The sequence below is a fragment of the Octopus bimaculoides genome, chromosome 2 (genome assembly GCF_046866305.1).
Source record: "Octopus bimaculoides isolate indiv1 chromosome 2, ASM4686630v1, whole genome shotgun sequence".
In the NCBI taxonomy this organism is placed as follows: Eukaryota; Metazoa; Mollusca; class Cephalopoda; order Octopoda; family Octopodidae; genus Octopus; species Octopus bimaculoides.
In genome coordinates, this window is record NC_142929.1 from 34,295,462 (window position 1) to 34,312,606 (window position 17,145).

The 17,145-nt window shown below is 38.8% G+C and overlaps 1 protein-coding gene across 1 annotated transcript in view; it reads left to right on the forward strand.

Moving 5' to 3' along the window:
* Positions 1 to 17,145, forward strand: part of LOC106879565 (myosin-IIIb) — a 113,140-nt gene that overhangs the window by 72,616 nt on the left and 23,379 nt on the right. The window contains exons 16-20 of the mRNA XM_014929199.3: positions 20 to 90; positions 807 to 860; positions 6,479 to 6,598; positions 12,144 to 12,229; positions 12,546 to 12,641. Coding sequence (XP_014784685.2) covers positions 20 to 90; positions 807 to 860; positions 6,479 to 6,598; positions 12,144 to 12,229; positions 12,546 to 12,641 — 427 coding nt within the window. The remainder of the gene's footprint in view (positions 1 to 19; positions 91 to 806; positions 861 to 6,478; positions 6,599 to 12,143; positions 12,230 to 12,545; positions 12,642 to 17,145) is intronic.

The window sequence follows — 17,145 nt, forward strand, 5'->3', positions numbered from 1 at the left end:
CATTTTCTTTCCTTTCAAGGTCACATAAAGCGGACTGGAACTTTTGATCCTCAAGATTCTGCCATGTTTACAAAAGATCTGAATTTAAAGGTAAAGTAACTTTCTTTTGATACTCAAATTTCATGTAACTCCTTTGGTATCTTTATATGTCAAGAAATGTCTAGAGAAATTTCTTTATATATATATAGTAGAATAAGAAATACAAAGTCCCTGGTACAGTATTATATATTTGAAAAAAATTAATAGAAATGGCTTTTCTGATCATTTTTCCACTTTAATAAATTAGATGTTTATAAGTTTACAAAAGGTGACTCCGATGGGAAATTTTTGCTTAAAAGTGGTCTTCAAAGAGAGAGAGGGAGCACTAGAAATGCAGTGTCTGAAAATCTGATAGGGGGTAACACTGGGCAGATATGGTATTTTTACACCTTTTACCATAAGAGAATTTTTTCTCCACAGGGAACTGCAGTGAATTTTGGATTCAATCCCACTGCATGGTACCTCAAACAAGTGTCTTCTACTATAGCCCCAAAACAAGAATGAATGTCTTTGAAGTGGGTTTGTTTCCAGTCTTCTGATGAAAATATGTTTGTCCATGAGAAATATTACTGTTTGGAAACAGGTGATAGTTGGCAACAAGAAGGACATTTGACTATAAAAGATCTGCCTCGCCACACTCCATCTAACCTATGTGAACATGGAAGATTGGATCTTAAAATGATGATGATTATGACATATATAATTATTAATTTTTTAGTGTATATTGTAATTCTTTGGTTCAATTCTTTTGCTTCAAACATTTCTAGGAGACTCACAATTTGGATAAAGCACGGAAGCTAACTGTTGGTGCTCAGTTCAAGGTAAGAGTGTTTTTTTTTTTTAATTTTGATCTTGCATATTGTTCATGTGGAATCTTGATTGAACAGTTGGTCTGTAAGCTGGAAGGTTAATAGTACTAATCTTATCATTGGTGCTCTACTGATCATAAGACTATTATCTCTAAATCTATCTAAGTAACTCTAAATATGTTTTAATTCCTTAGTAGAACTCAGCTTTTTTTTTTTCACTTTTAGCTCTGAGATCAAATTTTGTGTAGATATGACAGTACAGTTGAGAAACTTGGTTTGCTGTCATGTGGTTTTGAGTTCAGTTCTACTGTGTGACACCTTGGACAAGTGTTTTCTTCTCTAGCTCCGGGCTGACTAATGCTCTGTCAGGAATTTGGTAGATAGAAACTGCATGAAAGCCTGTCTTATTCTTTTACTAGTTTCAGTCATTTGACTGTGGCCATGCTGGAGTACCACCTTTAGTCGAACAAGTCAACCCCAAGGACTTATTCTGTGTAAGCCTAGTGCTTATTCTATCAGTCTCTTTTGCCAAAATGCTAAGTTACAGGGACATAAACACACCAACATCAGTTGTCAAGCGATGGTGGGGGTGACAAACAGACACACATGCATATACATATATATATATATATATATATATATATGTATATATATATATACGACAGGCTTCTTTCAGTTTCTCTCTACTAAATGCTCTCACAAGGCTTTGGTTGGCCCGAGTAGAAGACACTTGCCCAAGGTACTTCAGAGTAGAACTGAACCCGGAACCATGTAGTTGGTAAGCAAGCTACTTACCAAACAGCCACGCCTGTGCCTATATATATATATATATATATATATATATATATATATATATATATATATATATATTGGGCAGGAAACACTGACGGGGTCAGGGGCGTAGGAATACTTCTAGCAGAGAAATGGGTTGATAAGGTAATCGAGGTAGTTAGAGTATGTGACAGAGTACTTAAGATTAGACTAGTGCTTCATCATAGGCTAGCTACTGTCATCTCAGCCTATGCCCCTCAACCGGGGCTCCCGGATGGGCTGAAAGACCAATTCTATGACACCCTCTTGCAAACTACCTCGTCGACAAGAGACAGAGACCTTCTCTTTGTGGCTGGTGACTTCAATGGTCATGTCGGACGTTGTGCTGGAGGCTTCCATGGCATACATGGAGGCTATGGCTTCGGTTCCCGCAACAAGGAGGGAACCAGACTGTTGGAGTTCTGTGATGCAACCAATCTTATGGTTTGCAATACCAACTTCAGGAAACCTGCCCGTCACCTAGTCACCTACCGATGCGGCAGACACTCTAGCCAAATCGACTACATCCTCGCCAGAAATAGAGAAAGAGGGAGGCTTATAAATGCCAAAACCCTCCCTGGCGAAGAATGTACACCCCAACACAGATTAGTAGTCAGCGACTTCGAGTTCAAGGCAATATGGGTGCCCAGAAGTAGACTGGCCTGGAGGAGAAGGGTATGGAAGCTTAAAGACCCTGCAAATGGACAGAGACTTAGAAACAAGTTACTTGAAGCATTTGACGAAATAGAAGGGGATATAGCATCATACAACGTAGAAGACAATTGGAGATTTCTGCGGGACAACCTGTTGAGAGCCACTGACCAGATCTGTGGCTGGTGTAAAGTCCCCTCTCGACCCAGAGTAACGTGGTGGTGGAACAAGGAGGTAGACGGGGCTATTAGACAAAAGAAACAGGCTTGGAAGGACTGGAAGAACGGTGGTAGCAGGGAATTGTACCAATCTGCCAGAAGGGAAGCTAGGCAACAGGTTTATTTAGCCAGAGGGAAAGCAGATAAGAAAAGATTTGCCAATGTTCTGCGCCATGAGGACCAAAGACTCGAGGTATTTCGTGTTGCAAGACAGTGTAGGAGAGAGAATAGTGATGTTGTAGGAGAGAAATGTGTTCGCATGGATGATGGTATGCTTGCACTAAATGAGGATGCAAAGAAAGAGGTCTGGAGATGTCACTACGATAGATTGCTTAATAAAGAGAATGAATGGGAGAAAGAGAGCCTGCCGTATGTCGACCCAACAGAGGGACCAGCTATCCGAGTTGACAGTACCAGGGTAGATAAAGCAATTAAGAGTATGAAGACAGGGAAAGCCCCCGGCCCATCAGGAATCACTGCAGAGATGCTCAAAATATCTGGCAGTGTTGGCTACAGCCTAGTCACCCGTATTACGAACCAGGTGATACACGAAGGAGTCATACCCAATGACTGGTGTAGCAGCACCATAGTCAACTGCTACAAAGGTAAAGGTGACGCTTTAGATACAAATAATTACAGAGGCATCAAGCTGTTAGATCAGGTTATGAAAGTTACGGAGAGGGTCATAGCCCAACTAATTAGGGAGCAAATCAATTTAGATGAGATGCAGTTTGGGTTCGTGCCAGGTAAAAGCACCACTGATGCCATATTTCTAGTGAGACAGCTGCAGGAGAAATACCTAGCCAAGGATAAACCTCTATACCTGGCCTTCGTTGACATGGAGAAAGCCTTTGACAGGGTCTCCCGATCCCTTATCTGGTGGTTAATGAGGAAACTTGGGATAGAAGAATGGTTAGTGAGAGCTGTGCGAGCCATGTACAGAGATGCTGCCAGTAAGGTGAGGGTTGGAAATGAGTACAGTAATGAATTCCGGGTAGAGGTAGGGGTCCACCAAGGTTCCGTCCTCAGCCCCCTCCTATTTATCATAGTCCTCCAGGCGATCACAGAGGAATTCAAGACAGGTTGCCCCTGGGAGCTCCTCTATGCTGATGACCTTGCACTAATTGCGCAGTCACTATCAGAACTAGAGGAGAAGTTTCAGGTGTGGAAGCAAGGACTAGAATCGAAGGGCCTTATAGAGTCAACCTAGCAAAAACCAAAATCCTAATAAGTAGGAAGGTAGATAAAACACAAACCCCTTCAGGTAGATGGCCCTGCTCAGTATGTAGAAAAGGAGTAGGTAGTAACTCTATAAGATGTACTCGGTGCAAGCTATGGACACATAAGAGGTGCAGCAATATCAAAGGCAGATTAACTACGAAGTTAGTTTTTGTATGTGGCAGATGTTCAGGTGCAATAAACACTGTAAACAAACAGGAAACAATTTCTATCTCATTCCAGGGAGAAAAACTAGAAGTAGTCGATAGCTTCCGCTATCTGGGTGACCAAGTTAGTAGTGGAGGTGGGTGCGCTGAAAGTGTAGCTGCTAGAATAAGAATAGCCTGGGCAAAGTTTAGAGAGCTCTTACCTCTGCTGGCGACAAAGGGACTCTCACTCAGAGTAAAAGGCAGACTGTATGACGCATGTGTACGAACAACCATGCTACATGGCAGTGAAACATGGGCTGTGACTGCTGAGGACATGCGTAAGCTCGCAAGGAATGAAGCCAGTATGCTCCGCTGGATGTGTAATGTCAATGTGCATACCCGTCGGAGTGTAAGTATCTTGAGAGAAAAGCTGAACATAAGAACCATCAGTTGTGGTGTGCAAGAGAGACGATTGCGCTGGTATGGACATGTGGTGAGAATGAATGAGGATAGCTGCGTGAAAAAGTGCCACACCCTAACAGTTGAGGGAACCCGTGGAAGAGGTAGGCCCAGGAAGACCTGGGCTGAGGTGGTGAGGCAAGACCTTCGAACATTGGGCCTCACCGAGGCGATGACTACTGACCGAGACCTTTGGAAATGTGCTGTGCGTGAGAAGACCCGGCAAGCCAAGTGAGATCATTGCCAGTGCCCCTGGACTGGCTCTCGTGCGGGTGGCACATAAGATGCACCATTTTGAGCGTGACCGTTGCCAGTACCGCCTGACTGGCCTTCGTAGGATTTTCGAGCAAGATCGTTGCCAGTGCCCCTGGACTGGCTCTTGTGCGGGTGGCACATAAAAGACACTATTTCAAGCATGGCCGTTGCCAGTACCGCCTGACTGGCCTTCGTGCGGGTGACATGTGAAAGCACCCACTACACTCTCTGAGTGGTTGGCGTTAGGAAGGGCATCCAGCTGTAGAAACTCTGCCAAATTAGATTGGAGCCTGGTGTTGCCATCCGGTTTCACCAGTCCTCAGTCGGATCGTCCAACCCATGCTAGCATGGAAAGCGGACGTTAAACGATGATGATGATGATGATGATATATATTATTTGTGTTTCATGGACAATTGGTGTTGGTTTATTAACTGTTTGACAAAACAGATCTATAAAATAAGTTCCAGGCTTATAAATAAGTACTGGGATTAATTTACTCAACTAAAACCTTTAAGGTGCTGTCCCAGCATGGTTTCATAATCCAATGACTGAAACAAGTAACAGATAAAAGAATATAATGATAATTTGAAGAGACATTCTTTTGGCATCAATAGGAACTAATAAACTATTGCTAGAAACATTTAATTTGCATAAGTCAAACAGTAGACAATATTGACTGTACTTGCATGAAATAAATCAATGTTGATTGACTGGTTGATTAATTACTTTAATTCCTGATCAATATTGAATATATCTTGCAACATGATGGATACATAGTAATGGAGATGAATTTATGATCTATATTTTATTATGTGAAGGTGCATAGCTCAGTGCTTAGAGCATCTGGCTCAATGGTTAGAGCATTGGGCTTGCAATCATGAGGTAGTGAATTTGATTCCTGAACCGGGCTGTGTTTTATTCTTGAGCAAGACACTTTATTTCATGTTGCTCCAGGTCATTCAGCTGTAGAAATGAGTTGCAGACTTACTGGTGCTAAACTGTATCAGCCTTTGCCTTTTCCTTGGATAGCATTGGTGGTGTGGAGAGGGGAGGCTGATATGTATGGGTAACTGCTGGTCTGCCATCAACAACCATGCCTGGACTTGTGATTTGGAGAGGAACTTTCTAGGTGCATGCCATGGTCATTCATAAACAAAGGAGGTCTTTACCCTTTTTGTTTTTTATTAATTAAAGTGACAACTTGGCAGAATTAAAGTGGGAACTTGGCATGGGGAAAAAATGCTTTAGGACCTTTGTTCAAGCACTTTATGTTCTGTATTCAAACCCTACAGATATCATCTCTGCCTTTCATCTGTCTGGAGCCAATAAAATAGAGTACCACTCAATTACTAGGGTTGATGTAATCAACTAACGTCCTCCCTTCTAAATTGCTGGCCTTGTGTTTCAATTAGAAACCATTAGTTATCTCTTTTGTTACAGTTGAATCACACTGCCTTTAATTTAGTAAAATAACTTTGTCATTACTAAGCTGTTGATTGAAACATAAATTAACATGAAATTTCAAAGGAAGGTTTTAATTTAGATCACTTTAAAACATGAAGCTTGTATCTCAGAGCCAGAGGCGGTCTCAGGTGGGTTGGTATCAAAAGGGTTGAAATCCTGCATCAAATTTGTATTTAGTAACTTGAATACAAAAGTCATCCTTTGCTTTAATCCACCTTTGATAATGTAATATTTAGTGTTAAATGTTAGCCGTGTAAGGAAGGGTTGCTTCATCTTATTAAATAAGGAAAATGACTAAGCCAAATATTAGTTTTTACTTGTAATGCATGTCCTTTATGGTTTTGATCACAAATTTAGATATTTCTATCTTGTATTTTGCTTATATTGTCCTGTTTATATTTTTAGAATTCTTTGGTTGTTTTAATGGAAAGGATGAGTATTTCTGTTCCAATTTTCATCCGATGCTTGAAGCCAAATCACGAGAGGAAACCAAACATTTTTAATGAGAAATACATTCTAACACAGGTATTTACTAAAAGTCAACTTTAACAATCAATAAGGTTTTATTGAGTTGTAATACCTCACCAATTTATTCATTTAGATGCACGAAAAGCAGAGAAATTTTGATATTTAAAGAGTATTGGATGAGAAGGAGGACATCTACAAATTATTCTACAATGAGAGTAAAAAAAAAGGTTTTGAGCCAATGCCTACATGGTTAAGAAGCTAGCTTTGAAATTACATGGTTTTGAGTTCACTTTCACTGTACAGTACTTTGGGCAAGCATCTTTTACTATAGTTCTGGGTCAATCAATCCCTTGTGAGTAAATCTAGCAGATGAAAACTGTGTGGAAGCCTGTTGTATATATGTGTGTGTTTGTGTTTGTCCTCTCCCACATCACAAGCAGTGTTAGTTTGTTTATGTCCCTGTAGCTTAGTGGTTCAGCAAAAGGGACCAGTAGAATAAGTGTCAAACTTAAAAGTTAAGTACTAGGGTTGATTTATTTGGCTAAACCCTTCAAGGTAGTGCCCCAGCTTGGTCACAGACCAATGAGTGAAACAAGTAAATGGTAAAAGATACGTGTTGCTTTTGATTACCTTTGATTCAGCAGACATGCTTAAAAACCTTCCAGCCATGACTATCCTGTCGAGGTTTTTTTTTTGTCAATGATGATGTGTTTAGAACTACATTTTTCTTCTAATGTATCTGTTCTTTTGTAAATCAGTAAGATGTAGTTTAAGGTCAATTAGTCTGTTATTTATAGCAGGTCACATGAGGACACCCTCATTGGTTGAGGACATTGAGTATTTGTCTTGTTTTTAAATGTGAAAATAATTATTTCAACATAATCACACTTAATTACACACTAAAGATGATGATAATTTTAAAATTTCGTCATAAATCTCCATAAGGCTGTATTTATTCTTTGAAATCATCATCATCATTATCATTATCGTTTAACGTCCGTTTTCCATGCTGGCATGGGTTGGACGGTTCGACTGGGGTCTGGGAAGCCAGGAGGCTGCACCAGGCTCCAGTCTGATCTAGCAGTGTTTCTACAGCTGGATGCCCTTCCTAACACCAACCACTCCAAGAGTGTAGTGGGTGCTTTTTACATGCCACCGGCACAGGGGCCAGAGGGGGCTGACAATGACCATGATCAGTTGGTGCTTTTTATGTGCCACTGGCACAGAAGCCAGTCAAGGTGGCACTGGAATCAGCCACATTTGGATGGTGCTTTTTACGTGCCACCGGCATGGGGATCACAACTACAATTTCCATTTGATTTTGCTTTTGATGGAATTGACTCAATAGGGCTCCACAAGCATGGCATATCACCCTACGATCCAAGGTACTTTTGAGTGGGCTGGTTATGTGTCACTGGTGTAGGTTACAACTGTGAACTCACTTTATTTGCTGGGTCTTCTCAGTCACAGCATATCTCCAGAGGTCTCGGTCTTTTGTCATTGCATCTGTGAGGCCCAACGTTCAAAGGTCATGCTTCACCACCTCATCCCATGCCTTCCTGGGTCTCCCTCTACCCCGGATTCCTTCCACTGTTTGGGAGTGGCACTTCTTCACACATCTCTCCTCATCCATCTGTCGTAGTACATGACCATATCAGCGCAAACGTCTCTCTTGCACACCACATCTGATGCTTCTTATGTCCAGGGCGTTTACACTCTGTTGCGTGTGCACACTGACATTATACATCCAGCGGGTCATGGTAGCTTCATTTCTTTCGAGCCTACGCATGTCTTCAGCAGTCACAGCCCATGTTTCGCTGCCGTGAAGCATGGCAGTTCACATACATGCATTGTACAATCTACCTTTCACTCCGAGTGAGAGGCCCTTTGTCACCAGTAGGTGTAGGAGGTTTCTGAACTTTGCCCAGGCTATTCTTATTCTCGTGGTAACACTCTCTGAACATCCACCCCCACTACAGACTTGGTCACCTAGATAGCAGAAGCTATCAACTACTTCTAGTTTCTTCCCCTGGCATGTGATGGAACCTGTTTTCTGAGCATCTGTGGTGTTTATTGCCCCTGTGCATCTGCCACACACGAAAGCTGTCTTCCTGGTTAATCTTCCTTTGATGTTACTGCACCTCTTATGTGTCCATAGCTTACACTGGATACATCTTATGGAGTTTCTACCTTCACCTTTTCTTAGATCAAACAGGGCCACCTACCTGATGTGTTTGCCTTCCTACTTACTTGAATTTTGGTTTTTGCAACATTGACTGTAAGGCCCTTCAATTCTAAACCTTGCTTCCACACCTGAAATTTCCTCTCTAGTTCTGATATTGATTCTGCTATGAGGGCCAGGTCATCAGCATAGAGGAGCTCCCATGGGCGACCTGTCTTAAATTCCTCTGATATTGCCTGGAGGACTATGATGAATAAAAGGGGGCTAAGGGCTTCTACCTGGAATGCTTCACTATACTCATTGCCAACCCTAACCTTATTAACGGCATGTCTGTACAGGGCTTGTACAACCCTTATTAACTATTCGTCAATCCCCAGTTTCCACATCACCCACCAGATAAGAGATTGTTGGACCCTGTCAAAGGCTTTCTCCAAGTCCACAAAAGCCAAGTATAGGGGTTTATCTTTGGCTAGGTATTTCTCCTGCAGTTTCCGTATCAGGAATATAGCATCAGTGGTGCTTCTACCTGACACAAAACTGAACTGCATCTCATCTAAGCAGACTCTCTCCCTAATCAGTTGGTCTATGACCCTCTCTGTGGCCTTCATCACCTGATCCAGCAGTTTGATACCCCTGTAATTATTTCTATCTAAAGCATCACCTTTACCCTTGTAGCAGTTGACTAAGGTGCTGCTATGCCAGTCATTGGGTATGACTCCATCATGAACTACCTAGTTTACAATGTGGGTGACTAGGCCATAGCCCACACCACCAGATGTTTTAAGCATCTCAGCAATGATTCCTGATGGGCTGGGGGCTTTTCCTGGCTTCATACCCTTAGTTGCTTTATCTACCAGGGTGCTGTCTATTCAGATAGCTGGTCCCTCAACTGGGTCAACATTTGACAGGCTCTCCTCCTCCCAATCTTTCTCCACGTTCAGCTGTCTTTCATAATGGCATCACCAAGCCTCTTTCTATGCAGAATCATTAAATGTAAGTGCACCATCATCCATGCAGACACATTTCTCTCTTATGACATCACAATTTTCTCTCACATCCAGTCTTGCAATCCGAAATACTTCAGTTCTTTGGTCCTCACATCGCTGGACATTGGCAAAATTCTTTTCCACTTTGCCCTTGGCTATGTATATCTGATGCCCAGCCTCCCTTTTGGCTATCTGGTACAGTTCCCTGCTACCCCCACCATTCCAGGCTTTCCAGGCCTGTTTCTTTGCTCTAATGGCTTTGTCTACTGTATTATTCCACTACCATGTTACTCTAGGTCTGGAAGGGACTTTGCACCATCCGCAGACTTGATCTGTGGCGCTCAGTAAGTAGGAATTTCCAGCTACCGTCTATGTCCGAGGTCTGTAGTTCTTCCTCCCTCTCATTAAATTTCTTGATAAGGATGTCTCTAAATCTCTGACCATGTGAAGCATTCTTTAGTTTCTGTTCACAGGGATCCCCAAGAATTCTGATATTAGTGGCAAGCAAAGCCATACTGAAGACAGGTAAAATGATGTCAGTAGAATTGATTAGAGAGTGCTGATTCTGTTACATTTTAGTCTTAAAGTGTGCAGTGGTGTTATTAATAAAGTTTACATAACAGACTGGGAAAAATGATGTTTGCAAAGCAAATTGGGTTGTGGTTTTAATAGTGTTTGTATAGCAAAGAGGGACATGATATTGTTATTTATGTTTATATAGAAAACTAGGTAATTGTATAAATTATTAATAAATCATTACATGGACCTAAGTATTTAAGGAGTGGAATGTACAATTTCCTGTAAGTCAGACTGCCTCATGACCTTTACCTTTTGTCCTTCTGGATTCAATGGAATAAGTACGATTTGAGCACTAGGGTTGATGTAATCAACTAGCTATTCCTCTCCTTAAAAATTGTTGGCCTTATGCCTGCAATAGAAAGGATTATTATTATTATTGTTATTGTTATTTACTTTTAATCTGCATGTTTGTTGCAATCACTTGCTGAGACACACCCAGCACCCTAAGGCAAGTGAAGGATAAGAGATGTACTGTATAACTGAAAAGTTGGGGAGGGGAAGTGGCAGGGGTAGTAGTGAAATATCTGCATGTCATACTATGCAGACATTTAAATTGGTAGGGTTTTTCTAAGAATGTGGGCAGTACTTGTCAGCAGAATCTTTTGGATTTCTCTAAGACATGGATTTCCTGGGATGTTGTTTAGATGTCTCTGACATCTGTTTTTTATCATACCTAGGACACCTACAATAGCAGGAACAGTTTTTGTTTTAAGATGCCATATCTTTTGTATTTCAATTTTTAGGCTCTTATATTTACTAAGTTTGTCAAATTCCTTTACAGATATATTTTTGTCAGTAGGAACACTTACATTTATTATCTACAAGTATTTTCTTCCCTGTCTTTAATAATTATGTCAGGTCAATTAGCCTGGATCATTCTGTCAGTGTTGATTGAAAAATCCCAAAGGATAGTGATATTTTTACTTTTAACGACTAGCTCAAGATTATGTTCATACCAGTAAGCAGGAGTGCTGATTTTTGTAGTGTTTACATATTTTCCAATGTAAATACTATCTTACCCTATTGTGGCAATTTTTGCTTTTGCTTGATATCTGCAGAGGACATCCAGAAACAAGCTGGTCTATTGTTTTATCAATGCAGAATCTGCATTTAGGATCAGTACCGTTTTGAAGAACGTTAGCCTGGTGTTATTATTATTATTATTATTGAGTGAGAGAGCAGTGCATGCCATCAAAGTGACACTGGAGTAAAATATATGAAGCCCAATATACCCATCATGAATACCCATCTGATAAGGGTACACCAGGCACATGCATCACAACCATATGTGTGCGACATGGTGATCTCATATCAAGATAAACAGCGCATAACCTCGCAGATGGGGCCCAGTTAGAATTTTCTTCAGGTCGGGTAGCCCATCTTGCTCAAAAGGTCCCTGAATAAGGTTTGTTTAAGGATGTTGAGCAAAATGCCCATGTTTCCAAAGGTAAATTATTCAAACCCCAAAGAATTCCTCTCAACACATGGCTATGATGCTCCCCCACTACTTCTGCTCATGATCAGAGATGCACATATCGTCAGCCACTAAGGGACATGCTCAACCGGTTAAGGTCAAACAACTGACAAGCAAATCTGTGGTATTAAACAGAATATTTGCTGTAGCCCATCTTTTTATACCACAACAAAACAATGTACATGATAACATTTCCAATCAATTAAGATCAGAAGTGTTATCATGTACATTGTTTTTATTATTATTATTATTATTATTATTATTATTATTATTATTATTATTATTATCATTAATATCCTTAATCTTATCAAAAAGAATTCAGTTTGAATACGTATTCTAACAATTTCTTTGATGCGATATGTATCTACTCCTTCACTATAGCTACAATATACAGGAGTTCTGGAAACTACCAAAATCCGGCGAGATGGCTTTGCTGTGCGACCTACTTTCCCAGAATTTGTTGGCAAGTAAGTAAATGATTTATCATTCCTTTTTTATTAACTTGCAGCAGAATCGTCTTTATATTGTGACTGTTTAACTTTGAGTTATCAATTAACTATGCAATGTCATGATAGCCTTGTGTCGTCATAAGTAGAATCAAATTACACTGCTTTTGACTGGTAATATTAACTATGTTAATACTGTGTTAAGTGTGTTGTTCAGGCTATATAGTTGTTTCAATTCAGCTTATAGTATCAAGTCCAGTCTCTGTTGATCATTTAAATTTTAGCATTTGTTTATCTAATACTTGAAATTTGGTTTATGTTTGGTTTCTGTTGCCAGATACAATATATTGATTGCTGATTTGAGTCTGCCAAACACTAAATCAAGCTGCCTGAAGATACTGAAAAAATGTAAAATAGAGGGTTTCCAAATAGGGTAAGTATATCATCATCATCATCATCATCATCAGAATTTTGGATAATTGTTTATTTTCAGATCTTTCATATTTTTTTTGAGAAATTCATTATGATTGATTTATTTACAGAAAATTATGCCTTTTATCTCTATATCTGAGATAGCTGAACAAAATCTATGGATCTTTTTTAAAATGGGGGCCACATTTTTCATTAATGTTTTACGTAGTGTTTTTGGTACCGAAAGACTTTCAAACTTCGTATACTTATCTATTTTGTGTTATAGAACAGAAAAATATTTTTGTATTCGAATTTATTTCATGTCAAAAATTGTCTTATTTCGATAATTTCAACCAATCACTGACAAGTATTCAGTTGTTTACATTTACTCCTTTGTATGATTAAGCAATGTAAAGCATATTTAATCTCCATACCTTCATTTTATTTGCTTTTTTCATTTTAAATTTGCTTTAACCCTAACCCTAACCCTAGGGTTAGGGTTAGGGTTAGAGTTAGGGTTAGGGTTAGGGTTAATTGTTTCAGAATCGTTTGTTTATGGAGTTGGCACTTAATGTATATCGGCTGAATGGACGTCAGTGATTGGTTGAAATTACAGAAATACGACAACTTTAACATGGAATAATTTATGGATTTCTTTTTTTTTTAAGAAGACTAAGAGAAAAAGATGTTTTATATGACACATTCTACCAGTGTTCCAAGTTTCAAAGTGTTTCGTTAATGAAAAATGTGGCCCCCGTTTTAAAAAAGATCCAAATCTATATATATATCATGATCATCATGATCATCATCATCACTTAACATCCGTTTTCCATGCTGGCATGGGTTGGACAGTTTGACTGAGGACTGGCAACCCAGGAGGCTGCACCAGGCTCCAGTCTGAACTAGCAATGTTTCTACAGCTGGATGCCCTTCCTAACACTAATCATTCCAAGAGTGTAGTGGGTGCCTTTTATGTGCCACCAGTACAGGAGCCAATCAGGCAGCACTGGCATCAGCCACTTTCGGATGGTGCTTTTTATGTGCCACCAGCACGGGAAGCCAGTCAGGTGCACTAACACTATATATATATATTTTATTATATGTATTTATTTTCTCTAAGTTAATAATTAACTCAGACAAAATAAATTGGTTAATAGATACCAGGGTAGAAAAGATCACAAATGACTGTGGTGTAACTCCTGTTTATGAGGTAGAAACTCCTTGTTATTTTGGGTACTTGAGTAAATATATAAATTTAGTAAATGGAGTAAAACACATGTTAAATGAATTCTTTTATTTCCAACATATGTTTCGAAGATTACAAATTATACCTTCCATAGGAATAGGTGATGTTGATAAGGATGTAATCTTCTCTTCAGGGAAATGCATGGGAACCAGCTTAACCATAAGACATTTTAACCGAATATGATAACTGTAGTTAGAGAAGATTGTTACGTAATTTATTTGAAAAAGCCGTTGGAGGTTGGAACGCTACTAGACAGTAAGGATTACATCCTTATCAACATCACCTTTTCCTATGGAAGGTATAATTTGTAATCTTTGAAACATATGTTGGAAATAAAAGAATTCATTTAACATATGCGTTTTACCCCATTTACTAAATTTAGGAGTGGGTGTGTGGTAAGTAGCTTGCTTACCAACCACATGGTTCCGGGTTCAGTCCCACTGCGTGGCACCTTGGGCAAGTGTCTTCTACTATAGCCTCGGGCCGACCAAAGCCTTGTGAGTGGATTTGGTTGACAGAAACTGAAAGAAGCCCATCGTATATATATGTGTATATATATATATATATATATATATATATATATATATATATATATATATGTGTGTGTGTTTGTGTGTCTGTGTTTGTCCCCCCACCATCGCTTGACAACCGATGGTGGTGTGTTTATGTCCCCGTAACTTAGCGGTTTGGCAAAAGAGACTGATAGAATAAGTACTAGGCTTCCAAAGAATAAGTCCTGGGGTTGATTTGCTCAACTAAAGGCAGTGCTCCAGCATGGCCGCAGTCAAATGACTGAAACAAGTAAAAGAGTAAAGAGTATATATATATATATATATATATATATATATATATATATACTAGCAGAAATACCCGGCGTTGCCCGGGTTAAAGAGAATAATGAAATCTAAAAACGCCGTCTAGACTACGCATCATCTTTATATATAGAGATGTATATACACACACGCACCCAAACACACGTATATATATGTATATCAATATAATTCGTAAAAGAAGGTGATCATGTACATACTTTCTTGCTGTTGTGATTATAACACCTCATTGTAAACTATGTTCCTTGTTTTCCCTTGTGGAGCATATACAAATAGTTTTTTTGTTGCTGCCCACTCTTGAGCAGCCAACATACAGTTGTCCATGTGAGAAGCAGGGCTCTTCCAAGAGAAGACCAGCTACAGACAGTGTTTGACCCTGATATTTGTTTATGGACATGGCAAAAGTCACACGAAGGGGGAATTGTAGTCTTCTGAATGTAAAAGGAATGTCTGCTCCTGATGGAGTAAGAGGAATTCTTGGAATAAAGACGTCATCCCCTTTTGCACATCCAGAAAGAATGGTAGCCTCGATAACGTGTGACATCATTTTCTAAATAATGCTCATCTGTTATGTTCGGGTTAAAATTTCATCAACATCAAAAATATATGAATTTTCATGGGAGCTATGGCCGTTATGCAAAGAATATAATTTCCAAATTTCATAAAGATCCATTCAGTACTTTTGACGTAGTTTTGGATAAGAAAACAAATGACTAATGTGTGTGTTTGTGTGCATGTGTATGTGTGTGTGATGGGTGTATATATGTATAGATATCTGTATGCATGTATATATGTATATATGTATATATGTGTACATATTACACGTACATCTATATATATATATATACATCTACACATATGTATACATATACATGTATGTATAGATCTATATATATATACATATACGTGTACATCTATATGTATACATATACATCTCTCTCTCTCTCTGTCTCTCTTTCTCTCTCTGAAAGTATCTGTCATTACAGTATCGAAATGGTGTACATATACATGTATATGTATACATATACATATCTCTCTCTCTCTCTCTTTCTGTCTCTCTCTTTCTCTCTTTCTCTCTCTGTGAAAGTATCTGTCACTACAGTATCGAAATGTGATTGTTTCAGTTAGTGGAATAGTTTCATTTTTAAAGTGAAAGTATTTGACATGAGTGTTTTTGTTTCACTTTTGACACGTAATACTTAAATAGTGGAGGAGATATTATGTTGCCGTGTGCTCGAACTCTGCAAGAAGTTAATAATTTTTTTTGACTAAAATACAACTGGAACCCTAAGTAAGGCATGTGTAAAATTTGAATGAAATCGGTTGCGTAGTTCTCGAGTTTTAGGGATTCACACAGACAGACACACATTCTCATTTTTATATATATAGATAGTGAGAATTTACAAAAAGCAAAAGCAAAAAACGAAGATGGGTGTGTAAACAACAAACAGACGTATTTGTTGAGAAAGTCTTTTATGTTTCGAGCCTATGCTCTTCGACAGAAAGGAACACAGAAATAAACAGGAAGAGAAAATAAAAAAGGTTTAGTAGCTAGCGATCTATCATGGCGAATATATATATATATATGATTGTGATTTTGATTTTAATCAAAATCAACATCACAATCACATATACATATATATGTGGGGGGGGGGGGGGTATATATGTGTGTGTCTGTATTTGTGTGTAAGTATGTGTGTATGGTGAGTTTCTGGAGGCTTGGTTTGCAAGAGAGAAAAAAGGAAAAACAAAAGATAGGAAGAATGAAAAGACTGTAAAAATTTCTTCTTGTCCTTTTTTTTTCTCTTCCTGTCTTACTTTTTCCTTTGATTTTCTCTGACTAAGCTTCCAAAATTTCACCACACACACACACACACACACACACATACACACACACACACACACACACACACACACACACACACACTCATACACACACTTACACATACAAACATACACACACATATAGATTCAAAATAACAAAGAACATTCTGTTCCTAATTCAACTCCAGATTTTTTCAACTAACTCAGATATATATAAAAGCATAAACTGTAGATAAATCATTCATGATGAATCTCTCAAAATTAGGTGAAATGACTAAATAATTAATTACCTAAAAATCTGACTACCTCCTTTTTCTTTATAATAAAAATCTGCACACCAAACAATCTATACATACATACATGCATGCATGCATGCATACATACATACATACATCCATACATACATGGGGCTATAGCAGAAGACACATACCAAGTTACCACACAATGGGACTGAACCCAGGACTATGTGTTTTGGAACCAATTTTCTTACCACACAGCCACACCTGCACCTATATATATATATATATATATATATATATATATATATATATATATATATATATATATATATATATATATATATGTATGTATGTATGTATGTATGTATGTATACATATGTATGTATC